The sequence below is a fragment of the Nicotiana tabacum genome, chromosome 7, assembly GCF_000715075.1.
Source record: "Nicotiana tabacum cultivar K326 chromosome 7, ASM71507v2, whole genome shotgun sequence".
Classification (NCBI taxonomy): Eukaryota; Viridiplantae; Streptophyta; class Magnoliopsida; order Solanales; family Solanaceae; genus Nicotiana; species Nicotiana tabacum.
In genome coordinates, this window is record NC_134086.1 from 89,282,213 (window position 1) to 89,298,404 (window position 16,192).

General features: G+C 41.6%; 1 protein-coding gene across 1 annotated transcript; it reads right to left on the bottom strand.

The window, feature by feature from the left end:
- Positions 1 to 151: 151 nt before the first annotated feature.
- Positions 152 to 15,483, bottom strand: LOC107768353 (uncharacterized). The gene is made up of 4 exons (XM_075257370.1): positions 15,240 to 15,483; positions 1,163 to 1,289; positions 978 to 1,050; positions 152 to 596 (listed from the first exon to the last, which is right to left on the bottom strand). Exons 1-4 carry the CDS (start codon positions 15,265 to 15,267, stop codon positions 324 to 326), a joined length of 501 nt encoding a protein of 166 aa, XP_075113471.1. The 5' UTR covers positions 15,268 to 15,483; the 3' UTR covers positions 152 to 323.
- Between the last annotated feature and the right edge of the window lie 709 nt (positions 15,484 to 16,192).

Below are 16,192 nucleotides of genomic sequence, written 5' to 3' on the forward strand. Positions count from 1 at the left end.
AAACTTTTATGAGAAAATGGATTAAATCCCATTAGGCTAGAATCAAACATAAAAGAAAAACTTATAATGCGTGTGGTGAGAAACGGTACTCATCACCAATTGCGCCAAACAAAATGTAAAAGTTGTGAGCTGCCCAACCAAAACATGAATTGACATATTAGACTAATGCCAGGATATATATATATATATCATCGGAATTCACAAGAGACTTATGGAATTTGTTGTGTGCAACAATGAGATACTCAAAATCAACTTTGTAGCAGATGACTGTTATCTTAATTATACACATTAAGTAGAAACTTGTTTCTGTAAGAAAACAAATTTCAGTATTCCCTAGCTTCAACTGCTTTCTGGAACATGACAATCGTAAGGGTCACAAGGGAAGCGTAAACAGCATTTGGGATCTTCTGCACCACCTTCCCAACACCAGGAACTCCTTCTGTTGTCCTCTTTGTTACAAGAGCAACTGTTGGTGCTACTGCCAATGTAATAATCAGTCCCTGACTGACAGTGATGAATGTATCCTTTGTTAATTTTTTAATAAACTTGACGAATTCTTCATGATCTAGTTCCCCGTCAAGATTCATGTCACACTCCTATAACAACGAGAAAAATAAAAAAGAAGATCAAATAATACTGTGATAGCAATGAAACAATCCCCTAGATTACGATAACTCTAAAAGTCAAAGTGAAAAAGAAACACCCATTGTTCAGTATGAAGGAAAAGGGCCAGTAAACTAATAAAGTTTATTTCTAAATTCATGTCGATATATTACCCAAGATTAAGTTTCATAAGGCTAAGAAACCACTAATTCTCAGAGAAGGAACATAAGATGCATCATTAGAACTGATAGTTATTACTATAGAAAAGATGAAACTCTAGTTTTCAATCTAACAATGTGTGGACAATTAACTCTGCCTAAATTATATCATGTACAAAATGGTTCAAGTGACCAATCAGTTAAAATGCAGCATACCTGCATCAAGGCTCTAACTTCTTCTTTAGGAGGAGGATCAAAGTGAGGACCAGGCAAAAGCTTGTTTATATCACTGCAAGATCACAAGTGATTAGATGTAAACCTTCTCAAGTAATAAACACAAAATAAAAGGGTATTAATGTTCTCTACAAGTTACTGAAAGGATTAGGCTGAAAAAAACTTACTTGTAGACAAGTAGAACAGCAATATAAAGATCTTCAAACTTCAGATTAGCTCTTCCTGTTTCATTTTTGAAACGATAAAACACCTTGTCTGTAATCTTTCGCATCTGTTTCTCTCTCCATTGCTTGCCTGCAACAGTTAGAAACAACCAAAATTAGAATAAAATTCACATTTATCTTTGTTAAAGTTAACTGTCTGTGGACTGGAACCTGAAAAGCCTCAAAATACCCCAAAATGGTACATCCCCTGGTACTACAGGTTATTAGAAAGTGATATATTATAGGTTAGGCAAGCTATAATTGTTCTAATATCAACCCTCAGTAAGTCGTAGACTCAATGAAATGCCAGGTAAAAAAAAGTAAATTAGCTAGCGTAAGATGTAGACAATGTATACACAGAAACTGTAGAAAATCAATGTCTGTGATGTTCGTAACAGCCAAGTATTTACTTTTGACAGCCACAAAAGAAGAGCAACGAGGTTACAGTAATTAAAAATGTGCAATAATTGTTGGAGAGAACCGATAAAGATGACATGAGTTGAGCTTAAATGTAGAAGTGAAGATTCATACGGCCGACCCCAACTTGTTTGGGGCTGAGTCATAGTTGGTGTTGTAATTGTTGAAGAGAATTGATAAGGATGAAATTACACAACCTCACAATATGTAGCTCGTAAATAGTATACCACTACAAACTAAACAACAATAACTACAACAACATCATATCCAGTATATCCCCGTAGTGAGGTTTGAGGAAGGTATTGTATACGCGGATCTTAACAGACCACAAAATATAAAGGTAGCACAATGAAGCAGGACATGAACCCAACTTTGCTTCTAAAGTTCTAATGTAGTTTTTCTTAAGATTTCCAGTATTAGAAGAGTCAAACATAAAAATTACGAGAATTACTAGAACATATCCATAAAATAAACTCTCTTTTCAATAGTCACTTTTCCCAATAATTGTACATCCTTCATAAGTGAAAATTGATTTACTGTCTAAATTGTGAGAGCTAAAACTTGTAACCACAAAGGATACTTCGGTTGAAATTTGCCTTTCAACAATTGAATCATCCCAATAACTGCAATTGTCTGTTTGATTTAAGAAATCAACTCAAATTGTTTGTTGCTAGTAATTTTTATTCATTCAAAATCAGTAAAGATGCAAAGCTTTGTTAAATAGTAATACTAATCGGACAAGATAATTTATCAGTATAAACTCCAGCACAGAAGAAATAGAGAAGTCCCAATACTCATGTCTATCATGAAAATCAGGAAAAAATTGTTGTATGACATTTTGCCAGGTCAGAAATTGCTAGAACTAAATAATTAAGTACTTGATAATAGGTGAATTTAACTATAATTAGGCCCTAAATAACCACTGTCTTGTATAGTTTGGATGATAAAAAGTGATAACAAAATGCTCTTATTAGTGTTTTTCATGCTTTGCAGGTTATATATGACCAGAGAAGGCTATGGAGTACTTTTGGGATCAAATATGGAGAAAAAGAGGCCGATCGTAAAATTCCGTCAAGTAAACCACGCGAAACAGCTCAAGTCAGAACCGAAAGAGGATTGCCGCGGTTCCACCGCGACCGCGGCAGAACCGCGGTAGAAGAGGGCTGCAGACAAAGTGAGAATCAGAGAGCATGTTTGGTCGCGGTTTGACCGCGACCGCGGCAGAACCGCGGCGGAGAACTTCAGGGACTAAAGTGCAAAACACGGTATTTTTAGCCCAAAACCCTATTTTAAACACTAGACTCCGCCCAAGAGAGGCATGTATTGTTTTAGAGAGTATTTTTGGCAAGAAGAACAATTGTGAGAGATCACCCAAAACATCTTTCTTCTTTTCTTTATTTTTCTTGCAAGTTTTATGATGAATATTGTTTTAGTTTGTTTACCCATAGTTATGAGTAGCTAAATCCTTTGTCTAAGGTTTTGATGGAACCTATTGGGGGATGAACTTCTTGTTTATGTGAATACAAATTGCTAGTCTCAATCTTTATTTGTTCAACTTTGTGTATGTTGTAGTTAATTGACAGGATCCTCAATTAGCTGTGCCTATTTAGTGTGCATAACTCGGGAGAGAGTGCATATTTAGGTTATTGTTGAACAACACCACTCCCAAAGTATAAGAGGGATCTATAACTGCGGGTTTAAAGGCGGGATTAGGGATAACGAAGCCTTGAGTGCAATCTAAAGTGAACCGTGTTAATTAGAGCTAGCTAGTGTATCTCGGGAGAGTGCATTGAGTATATTACTGTGATTACTCGGGAGAGATTTACGGTAAGATGAGCGTTCATGGTTGATAGAGAGGTGTTGGTCAATTTGTATGAAGCATAAACAGAAGGGATTCCATCAATAGGGGAAGTCATTACCTTAACGTTTTCTCATTATTGTTTACAACCTTAGCATCCTTAGTTTACAGCTGTTTATTTACTTGCAATTTTAGTTATTAAAGACACCATCAACTGCGATTCAAACGTTTGGGGAAATTGGCTCTTAAGAGTTTAGTGGGTCTAAAGATAGTGATTGATAGGTTAACTCTCTGTGGATTCGACTCTGGGCAGAATACTCAAGTTATATTTGCAACGTCCGCAGGGCCCTTTTTATAAGGCATAGTTGGGCGTGATCAAATTTTGGCGCCGTTGCCGGGGAGTTAACGGAATTATCAATTACCATTGATAGAAATACAAAAATTCTTAGTGTAGTCAGTTTTCTCTACACCAAGTTTTGATTGAAAATTTTGACGGTTGTTGACGTGGTTGCATAGGTGTATGCCTAGAAACTCTACGAGGACTGGAGAATTACTTGAAGGACTCTCAGACCCCGAGAAAACATTCCGGATATTGAATCGTGCCAACAAAAGACTTCAACAACCTCATCAAACACACAAACTCGAAATTGACATGGGTGACGTAGACAACGTCAACGGAAACATCAGAGATATGGCACCTCCTGTGCCTGAGGCTGCACTATATGACTGGGCACAACCCACAGCTGACAATCTGGCCACTACTATTGTTGTGCCCGCGATACAAGCTGAATCGTTCCAGATCACGAACAACATGCTGCACTTGCTGCAAAACAAGGGACTATTTTCTGGGACACCAGCCGAAGATCCTCAGCAGCACTTGAAGAACTTCCTGTCGATTTGCAAAAACTCAAAGGCAACCCAACGTAACTTCGGAAGCAATCAGGCTGTTATTATTTCCATTCTCGGTGACAGGAGCTGCTCAGGTCTGGCTAAACTCACTCCCCATAAACTCTATAGAAACTTGGGATGAGTTAGTCAAGCAATTTCACATCAAGTTCCACCCGCCCAACAAAACAGCTCAACAAATTGATGAGATCGTGAGCTTTAAACAAAAACCAATGGAGACACTGCATGAGACATGGAGCCGGTTTAAAGGAATGTTGGTTATATGTCCACACCATGGTATTCCAGATCAGATGTTGGGACAACGGTTTTACATAGGACTGTCAGATAGCATGAAGAACATTATAGATGCCTCAGCTGGTGGGGCATTTTTGAGCAAAACTTGGAGAGAAGGTCAGAGTCTGCTTGACAAAATGGCTCAGAATTCGGGGTGGACGACGAGGAATGCACCTATCACTTCAGTGGTACACTCAGTGCCTTTTGACCCATCAAATTCCATGGCTGAAAATGTGGCGACCCTTTTGACACAGATGAGCATACTCACCAAAAAGGTGGAGGAATCAGGGCAGAAACAGCAAGTGCACATTGTAGATACTACCAATGGGGGCTTGTGCACATCTTGCATTAGTCAGCCAGTTGGTAATCCTTGGAATGCAGAACATGATCATCATCATCAGCACCCTGAAGACATGAACTATGTGTCAAACTATGGAGGCCAGAGACAGGGCAATCAGAACTGGGGTCAGCAAACTCAGTAGCCATACAGACCACCTCAGCCACAGTACAACGCTGGAAACATGGGAGGTATGAGACCTCCCAACAATATGGCACCTTATCCAAGGCCACAGGGGTACAACAATCAGCAGCAAGGGTATCCCCCACCTCAGCAACAGCATGGTGGAAGGCAAGAAGATGGGTTCACGAGACTTGAAGCAATGATGCAGCAGGTTATTGAGTCCAATGCAAAAATAAATGAAAGAGTAGATGCACATGACGCAACAATCAAAAATATTGAAGTGCAATTGGGCCAAATTTCAATGTCTCTGAACAATCGTCCTCAGGGGACATTACCTGCAGACACCCAGATTAATCCAAAAGATCAGGGCCCAAAGCAGCTGATGGCGGTGAGTCTCCGTAATGACAGGGATCTAGATGTAGAACAAGAGAGAGCTCGAGAAAATATACAGGCTGAGACATTCATTCTAGTGCCCATTGAGCTGGAAGAGTCTACGATACTGACAGAAGTGACAGTCCAGCCTGCTCAGGAAGAAAAGAACATTCAGCAGGAGACCGAGAAAGTAGCTGAGCCAGTTGAAGAGCCAGTAGTTGAAATAGAATCTGATAAAGAGAAGTCCCAAGTGATTGGGAAGAAGAGACCTCCTGCACCCTTTCCACAGAGGCTGGCCAAGCATAAAAAGGAGAAGCAGTATAAAAAGTTCTTTGAAATGCTCAAACAAATCCAGGTAATTATTCCACTGATTGAAGCTTTAAAGGAGATGCCTGGGTACGCAAAAATGATGAAGGACTTGATGTCCCAGAAATTTGATTTTCAAGACTTGGCTACGGTTACACTTACTCAGACCTGTAGTGCAGTGGTGACGAGACCTATTGCTGAAAAGCTGTCTGATCGAGGTAGCTTTACAATTCCATGCACTATTGGAAATTTCGCCTTTGCTAAGGCGCTCTGTGATTTAGGGGCCAGCATTAATCTTATGCCCCTGGCTATCTATAAGAGGTTGGGCATTGGGAGAGCTAGACCCACCTCCATGTTGTTGCAGCCGACCGACAGAACTGTGAAGCGTCCATTCGGTATCCTTGATGATGTGCTTATTCAGGTGGGGAAATTTGTGTTCCCTGCAGATTTTGTGATCCTGGATTGCAAAATGGATGAAGAGATTCCTATAATCTTAGGAAGACCATTCTTGGCCACGGGGAGAGCTCTGATTGACTGTGAGACTGGGGAGCTCAAAATGAGACTCAATGATGAGGAAATAACGTTCAATGTGCAGAAGTCTATGAGGCGACCAAGCGAGTTCGCCAATTGCTCTCTTATTGATGCCGTGGATGTAATTGTAGAGTCTGATGATGAGGTGTTGACAATTGAGGACCCCCTTGCTGCATGTTTGATGAACTTAGATGAAGTGAATGGTGAGGATTTGGTGGAATGAGTGTTGGCATTGGAAGGTAGAGGGTTCTGGGAGAGAAATCTAGAGTTTGAGCCCTTGCACTTAGAAAAGAGAGAAACTCCTCCAGCTAAGCCATCCATTGAAGAACCACCAAAGCTGGAGTTAAAGCCATTGCCAGCCCACCTCAGGTATGTATTTCTGAGACCTGACTCCACATTACCTGTTATTATCTCATCTAGTTTGTTAGATGTGCAGGTTCAAAAACTTTTACAGGTACTAAAGGAGTGCAAAACTGCCATAGGGTGGACCATGGCAGACATTAGGGGATCAGCCCCGCCTACTGCATGCACAAGATTCTGCTGGAAGAGGGGCACAAACCTTCCAGGGAACATCAGAGGAGGCTGAACCCCAATATGAAGGAAGTGGTGAAGAAGGAGGTGATAAAGTGGTTGGATGCGGGAATTATTTTCCCAATCTCTGACAGCAGCTGGGTGAGCCCAGTGCAATGTGTTCCTAAAAAGGGTGGCATGACGGTTGTGACAAATGACAACAATGAATTGATCTCAACAAGAACCGTCACAGGCTGGAGAATTTGTATGGACTATCGAAAGTTGAATCTAGCCACCCGGAAAGACCACTTCCCACTTCCCTTCATTGATCAGATGTTGGACAGATTGGCAGGGAGGTCACACTTCTGTTTTCTGGACGGGTACTCAGGGTACAATCAGATCTCCATTGCACCGGAGGACAGAGAGAAGACCTCCTTCACATGCCCGTATGACATTTATGCCTTTAGACGGATGCCCTTTGGCCTATGCAACGCACCTGCCACATTCCAACGGTGCATGATGGCCATATTTACTGACATGGTTGAGGACATAATGGAGGTGTTCATGGATGACTTCTCAGTGGTGGCGAATTCATTTGATGAGTGCCTGATAAATCTGACGCGTGTGCTGAAACGGTGCATCGAGACTAACTTGGTTCTGAACTGGGAGAAGTGTCATTGCATGGTACAAGAAGGCATAGTCTTGGGGCACCGGGTGTCAAGCAAGGGAATAGAGGTGGATCACGCGAAAGTTGATGTAATAGCAAAGCTGCCTCCACCAACTTCAGTCAAAACCATCAGAAGCTTCCTTGGACATGCCGGTTTTTACCGGAGGTTCATAAAAGACTTCTCCAAAATCGCCAACCCCCTCTGTAAGTTGTTAGAAAAAGATCACCCGTTTTTGTTTTCTGATGATTGCAGGGTAGCATTTGAGGAGTTGAAAAAGAGACTGGTCACAACACCCATCATTGTTGCCCCCAACTGGGAGAAACTGTTCGAACTAATGTGTGATGCCAGTGACTATGCAGTGGGAGCAGTGTTGGGCCAGCGGAAAGACAAACTGATGCACCCAATCTACTATGCTAGTAGAACGCTGAGTGGAGCCCAGTTGAACTACACTGTGACTGAAAAGGAGATGTTGGCTGTAGTGTTCGCGTTTGACAAGTTCCGATCCTACCTGATAGGGTCCAAGGTAATTGTATATACTGACCATGCAACTCTCAGGTACTTAATAGAAAAGAAAGAATCTAAGCCAGGCCTGATTCGTTGGGTGTTGCTATTGCAAGAGTTCGATCTTGAGATTCGTGACCGTAAGGGCACTGAGAATCAAGTCGCTGATCATCTATCACGACTTGAGGGAGCTAGAAATGTAGTTGAGGTTGAGGAAATACTGGAAACTTTTCCAGACGAGCATCTGCTCGCCACCACTCATCAGGAAGCGCCATGGTATGCAGACTTTGCTAATTACCTGGCCAGTGGTATAGTTCCTCACGACCTTTCATCGGTCCAAAGGAAAAGATTTTTTCGTGAAAGCCGCCAGTATTACTGGGATGAACCTTATCTGTTTAGAATATGCCTTGATAATATGATCCGGAGATGCGTCCCCGAGATAGAGCAATTTTCTGTTTTGCAGGCTTGTCACGCATCGGCGTATGGTGGACACTTTGGAGGGGTTAGGACAGCGACAAAGGTGCTAGAGGCTGGATTCTTCTGGCTGACAGTGTTTAAAGATATGCACCTATGGGTGAAGGGATGCAATGAATGTCAGCGGACCGGGAACATTTCCCGACGCCACGAGATGCCCATGAACCCAATTCAAGAGGTGGAAGTGTTTGACGTCTGGGGGATTGACTTCATGGGTCCCTTCGTCAGCTCCTATGGCAATAAGTACATTATTGTTGCTGTAGACTATGTGTCCAAATGGGTGGAAGCTGCGGCGTTACCCACCAATGATGCAAAAGTGGTGGTGGGATTTCTAAAGAAGAACATATTCACCCGCTTTGGGACACCACGAGCAATTATCAGTGATGGAGGCACTCATTTCTGCAACAGGGCCTGTGAAAAGTTGCTTGCTAAGTACGATGTGTGCCACAAGGTGGCTACACCTTACCACCCGCAAACTAGTGGACAAGTTGAAGTGTCTAACAGAGAAATCAAGAGTGTGTTAAACAAAACTGTGAACGCCACAAGAACTGATTGGGCGAGGAAGCTAGATGATGCACTCCGGGCTTACAGAACTGCCTTAAAACTCCAATTGGTATGTCACCATACAAGTTGGTGTTTGGGAAGGCCTGCCACCTGCCAGTGGAACTTGAACATAAAGCGTGGTGGGCATTGAAACAGCTGAACTTAGACATGGAAGCTGCGGGCACGTCAAGAGTCACTGAATTGCATGAGCTCGAGGAGTTCAGATATCTTGCTTTTGAGAGCACAAAATTGTACAAGGAGAGAATGAAGAGGCTGCACGACCAGAACATTGTTGAGAGAAATTTCAAACCCAGGGACATGGTATTGCTATACAACTCAAGACTACATCTGTTCCCAGGTAAACTTAAGTCACGATGGTCTGGACCATTTCGAGTAGTTGAAGTTTTCCCTTCAGGAGCTGTTGAGATTGCCACAGAGAATGACTCTCGTACATTCAGAGTCAATGGTCAGAGATTGAAGCCATATGTGGGCATGAGCGAGAAAAAGGAAGTGTCTGAGCTGCACCTGACTGACCCACAGAGGTCGAGCGAGCCTTAAATGCGCACATCCTACGTCGTGCCGCGACGTTAAATCAGGCACTGCGTGGGAGGCAACCCACGAAATTGTTGTAAGTGTAACACATTATATATATAAAAAAAAAAATCAGACAACTGCCCAGACCGCGGTTCCACCGCTACCGCGGTCAAACCGCGGTAGGAACCCCTCTCTGAACTTCGTCTACCGCGGTTCAACTGCGACCGCGGCAGAACCGCGGCAGACCCCGTCGGGCCCAGGTATGCAGAATTTTTTTTTTAATTCACCCCCTTTTTCTAATTCACCTAATCCTTCACCCACCCCAAAACAATTATTCCCCCACCCTATTCAGAAACAAAACGACCCCCCCCCCCCCCCAAAAAAAAAATAAAACCCAAATCCTCTCTTCTCTTTCTCTCTCAAATCCCTCCCTCACTCCCAAAAACAGCCATTGTTATCTTCTCCACACCTCCTCTCACCACCACCCACCCTTTCCAACCTTCATCAAGTAAGTGTTCTCTTCTTTTTGATTCTATTTCCTCTTCTAATTAGTGTAATCTAGTCTAAACCAGTTTAGTTAAACCCTAGGTAGGAATAGTGTAGATTTTCTTTCAATTTTTGCTTCTTCTCTATTTTTATTGTTGTATTTGCTTCTTGTGGATTTGTTTGGTGCTAAAATGGTTGGATCTTTCTTATACTTCGATTGCGGGGGTTTTTTAGATGATTTGGAGGCCTAGAAATAATTTTTGCGGTGTAGTTTGGTGGAGGGCCCTTTTTGGCCGAAAATTTGGGGCTTGTGGTGCTATTTTGAGGCATTTTGCGCCTATCCTAGGTTGTGGTGGTGTTGTATTTGGTGAATGGTGGTGTTATTTAACGTGAATCACTTGAGGGAGTAAGTGTGGGGTGTTGTATGCCAGGATTTGTAAGAAAGTTGTGGGGCCATTGTGGAGGTTGTAACCTGGAACACCTCACTAGTTGGGGGTTTGGCATAATGTATGAATGGAATAAATGGGGGTTATTATTTGGTGCCATCGGGTGGTGAAGTCTGAGTAACCATCCGGCTGGCCCATGTAGGATATCTTTGATGGTTCTCTTGTATTCTTTGCAGGTCATATGGCTCGTAAGAAGCAAAAGAGATCGGCAGGCACGTCCCAACAGCCTACATATGATGCCTCAAGGTTCGAATCAGAATTGGCAGAGGACGACTTTCATGCCAAGGCCTCAAAGAGCTTCATCCCTGAGATTCTGATTGATAGGGCAGCCCTCCGTGCAGAAAAGGAGGAGATGTATGAGGAAATCCGGCGGAGGGAAATGGAGTTCATATTTGATGAACCTGAAACGGTGAACAGGATGCTTGTAAGAGAGTTCTACGCGAACTGCCCATCACATACGTTGCGGGAGGTGACTGTGCGGGGCAAATGGGTAGATGCCTCAGTTGAAACTATTCAACAGGTGTTGCGGCTGCCCCGGTTTACTGGTGACGTCGACTATTACCAGGACGCACCAGGAGTCACTTGGGATATTATGACTGATGCACTCTGCACAGGGGGCAACCAATCTGGATACGTGACCATATCACCCTGAACTCCAATTCATTCACCCATTTGGCTAAGTGTTGTCTCACTGTCATTTGCAGCCGGTTCTTGCCCTCAGGCAACACGACTGACGTGAACTTCCAAAGAGCCCTTTTGACGTGGTGCTTCGTCACAAAGAAAAATTTTGATGCGGCAAGACTTATTGGTGATGAAATGATCATACGGTCCCCGCTGAGGTCAAATGGATTCTACTTCCCCTCCCTGGTGACTACATTGTGCCTGCTGAAGAATGTCCCCACCCATCCTACTGATGTAGAGTTGCCTCCTAAAGCAGCTTTCAGAGCTTCGGGCATCAGAGTGGGCAGGAGTGCAAACACCACCATTCAGATCGATGATGAGGATGATGACCCGGTTCCCATGGCACCATCCAGGAGATCCTATGACAGTGTCGGACCCTCTCGGCGCCCCCATGCTGGGGCAGGCTTATCCAGATCACAGTCCACCCAACCTATGTTGCGTACTATGGAGGAAGAGGTCGGGGATCTTCGCACCTCGGTGGAGGGCCTACACACACGTATGGATGCCATGTCTCAGCGGCAGGCCAGGTCTAAGAGCCGGTTTATGTCCTGGTTCCGTGCTTTGGGGAGAGCTTGCCATGTGGACCCCAGCACCGTCTCCGACTCTGATTGAGGCTCAGGGAAGTCTTCTTACCCTTCTGCTCATTATTTTTGATATGACATGGGGACATGCCATAATTTTTAAGGGTGGGGTGGGAGACTTGCTCGGGTAATGTATTGTAGTGTATATAGACATGGTGTATGTTGTAGTATTTGATTGGTGTTGTTGTGTATAATTGACTGTACTCACATTAGAAGTAACTGACTTGGCCCAACGACGGACACTTGTCGACAGGTCTCTTGAGGGTCAAAGTCGGATTTAAAAAAAAATAAAAATGTAGAGGACTCTTCGTGAGGACGGACCACTTGGACAGTACTCTTAAGGGAAGTAGTCCATATAGTTTCTTTATTTTATTTTCTTTTTTCTTTTTTAGGTAGTGTAGTAATTTTCCCTTAGTTTTTCTTTTGACCACGGTTCTTTTCCAAGGGCTTTTCTTGAACCGGGTTAGGTAGATTTTTTCGTTTGTAGTTTTAGGACCAAAATGGGTGAAGGCTAGAATGCAACCCTTGATGTACACACCTGAGAATAACAAAAACGAACATGAGGGTGCGACGTCTAGGCTCGTTTGTAGACTCGTAAATCTATGCCTTAATTTTGCACATCCTGTCTTGCTCGAACGCTCGTATGAGTATGTTGATAAACTAATTCAGAATGAGTTACATGCCAAGTGTGTGTGAGCTATTACTTGTATTCTGTGCTTGCATGTGATACCTAGAACTTGCCCTGTGTGTTTGCAAAGCGAAATAGAAGCTGTTTGGTTTTAGAGATGATTGAGGCATTTCTTTGTGTAGCCTGTATATTTGTGAATCCACCTGTATATATTGCCATAGTTAACCCCTTTGAGCCTGAAGCCTGTTCTTTGATAACCCTATAATGACCTATATCCCTGTGTTTGAATAGTTTGACTGTTTGAACCTGTACCTCCTAGAAGCACTTGAATTACTAAAGAACATACAAAAGTCAAAGTGTGGGGTGGTAAAGAAGTAGGAAAAAGGGGAATCAGGAAAGAAATACTTGAATGGTGCAATAGATTTGTAAAAAAAAAAAAAGTTGCACCTAAAGAAAAGTGGGGGTCACCTATGAACTAAAATGTGGAAGAACGAGTGGACTGAGCATGGAAATTGAAATAAAAGGAAGTGTGTATTAAAAGTGCTTAGGGAGGCTAGTCACTATATCCAAATATATCCTACCCGTCCCTTAGCCTACATTACAACCAAATAAAGACCTCTTGATCTTTGACTGAATAGTTCGATTAGTAGAGTACTACACTAGGGGCAAGCTTATGGTGTGTCTGTGTGGCATGTGAATGTTCTTTGCTGAGAGTGAGTGAATTCTGCCTATCTTTGGTTCCTTGTTGCTTGAATTTTATGTGTGTGGAACTTCTCTCAGAATTAGACAAGAGGGGTTGCTCTGATGGTAAGCAACCCCCACTTCCAACCGAGAGGTTGTGAGTTCGAGTCTCCCCAAGAGCAAGGTGGGAAGTTCTTGGAGGGAAGGATGCCGGGGGTCTATTTGGAAACAGTCTCTCTACCCTAGGGTAGGGGTAAGGTCTGCATACACACTACCCTCCCCAGACCCCACTAAGTGGGATTATACTGGGTTGTTGTTGTTGTTGTTGTTGAACTTCTCTCAGAATTATGATGTGAGGGCATGTGACTCAGGAAGAAAAAGTGAGTTTTCACCTCTGTTAGAGTAACTAGAGTGAGCATGAGTGTGTCATGATGTTAGAGTCTTCATCTGAGGCGTGACTGTTGCACTGCTTAGGTTGTTCCTTCATAATGGCGGGTGTGGCATAAAAAAATTGGGTAATGCATCGAACGATTAGGCCTAGAAGTGTGGTTTAACTTGCTCGAGGACGAGCAAAGGTTTAAGTGTGTGGTGTTGATAATAGGTGAATTTAACTATAATTAGGCCCTAAATAACCACTGCCTTGTATAGTATGGATGATAAAAGTGATAACAAAATGCTCTTATTAGTATTTTTCATGCTTTGCAGGTTATATATGACCAGAGAAGGCTATGAAGTACTTTTGGGATCAAATATGAAGAAAAAGAGGTCGGTCGTAAAATTCCGTCAAGTAAACCACGCGAAACAGCTCAAGTCAGAACCGAAAGAGGATTGTCGCGGTTCCATCGCGACCGCGGCAGAACCGCGGTAGAAGAGGGTTGCAGACAAAGTGAGAATCAGAGAGCATGTTTGGCCGCGGTTTGACCGTGACCGCGGCAGAACCGCGGCGGAGGAGGAGAACTTCAGGGACTAAAGTGCAAAACACGAGATTTTTAGCCCAAAACCATATTTTAAACACTAGACTCCGCCCAAGAGAGGCATGTATTGTTTTAGAGAGTATTTTTGGCAAGAAGAACAATTGTGAGAGATCACCCAAAACATCTTTCTTCTTTTCTTTATTTTTCTTGCAAGTTTTATGATGAATATTGTTTTAGTTTGTTTACCCATAGTTATGAGTAGCTAAATCCTTTGTCTAAGGTTTTGATGGAACCTATTGGGGGATGAACTTCTTGTTTATGTGAATACAAATTGCTAGTCTCAATCTTTATTTGTTCAACTTTGTGTATGTTGTAGTTAATTGACAGGATCCTCAATTAGCTGTGCCTATTTAGTGTGCATAACTCGGGAGAGAGTGCATATTTAGGTTATTGTTGAACAACACCACTCCCAAAGTATAAGAGGGATCTATAACTGCGGGTTTAAAGGCGGGATTAGGGATAACGAAGCCTTGAGTGCAATCTAAAGTGAATCGTGTTAATTAGAGCTAGCTAGTGTATCTCGGGAGAGTGCATTGAGTATATTACTGTGATTACTCGGGAGAGATTTACGGTAAGATGAGCGTTCATGGTTGATAGAGAGGTGTTGGTCAATTTGTATGAAGCATAAACAGAAGGGATTCCATCAATAGGGGAAGTCATTACCTTAGCGTTTTCTCATTATTGTTTACAACCTTAGCATCCTTAGTTTACAACTGTTTATTTACTTGCAATTTTAGTTATTAAAGACACCATCAACTGCGATTCAAACGTTTGGGGAAATTGGCTCTCAAGAGTTTAGTGGGTCTAAAGATAGTGATTGATAGGTTAACTCTCTGTGGATTCGACTCTGGGCAGAATACTCAGGTTATATTTGCAACGTCCGCAGAGTCCTTTTTATAAGGCATAATTGGGCGTGATCAGTACTCTTCCAAGACCACCAAGATCAATCTGCAAGTCTGTACCCTTTATATACAAAGGAGGATTTAGGATTTAAACTGATAGGTTCAACCATTGTATTCTCACCACTGAATTCAAAGTTTGATATTTGTTACAGTTAAGATTTTTTACACATATCTATAAGGCGTGTAAGAAATACAGGATCACACCACATGTATCCCTACAAGAGAGAAAAAGATATGATGGAATTCATTATGATATACTATGTATTAACAAAAAACAAAGAAATTGAATTCCAATAAGGGTGATAATTAATATCAATTGCTACAACTGTTCAATATGCACAATTAAATTAGAAGTAGAGCAGAAATTACCTTGGAGTTTTTCAAGAATCTGTCCCATGGTTTGGAAATGCTGATGAGTGAAAACCAAATGATTGGAACTGGGGAAGCTTACACAGTCTTAAACCAACAAAAGCCAATGTGAGTTTGTGAGGTGGCAGAAGAAACGTAAGGCTCGGGATCCACTGTATTTTATTTGAGACAAATCATTCTATCGTCTGATGCTCATCGCCAACCACACTTCTTTCTTTCCTATTACTACTTCCACGTCAAATACATATTTCATATTATATTCTCTTTCTAATTGAATGAATTAAAAATCTAGAAAGGATAATATATCTAATAAATAATTTTGTTATTATTTAATCCTCTTATTATAACCCCTAGTATTAACTTGTTCCCAAACAAACAACCTCTTAAAGTGTATTGCTTTTTTTTTTTTTCATTTGTGTTTGATTACATATGAAAGTTAACAAAGTAATAAAAACCATTGAAACTTATAATCTTACAGACGGCATAATGTTTTTGTTGCTATAACATATGTCATTAACGATAAAATATGAAGTTTAAAGTCAAGTTATTTTCATAACTGAAATTCTGTCATTCTTTTTAAAGCCGAGTAAAAAGGAGAAAACAGAGTCATATAAAATAAACAAATATTATTAAATAAATAATAATATAAAAATTATTATAAGAGGAATAAAGATGCATAAATTGTTATAAGGCGAATAATAATACAAAAACAGTTATGCAATACGCATTGCAAAATATTTGAGATTGTCTTTCACGCAGAAAATGAATTGGATCTTCAAGATCTCTTACTATATTTTTTCTTTTAATTTCTTATGCTAACAAAGTAACAAGAAGAAAATTATATTGCAATGTCTCTTCTTTTCTCCAGAATATTAGTAGTATTTTAGGAACACAGACAAAAGTTAATACATCTGCCGAAAGTAGAATAACGAAAAAATGTAAAGTCGGTTAAC

Excerpts from the sequence above, each read along its gene's own strand:
- LOC107768353 (XM_075257370.1), bottom strand. The coding sequence starts at position 15,267 with ATGGGACAGATTCTTGAAAAACTCCAAG. Across the intron at positions 1,290-15,239 it reads GATTCTTGAAAAACTCCAAG|GCAAGCAATGGAGAGAGAAA; the intron begins GTAATTTCTGCT and ends TAACTGTTGCAG. Across the intron at positions 597-977 it reads AAGTTAGAGCCTTGATGCAG|GAGTGTGACATGAATCTTGA; the intron begins GTATGCTGCATT and ends TCGTTGTTATAG.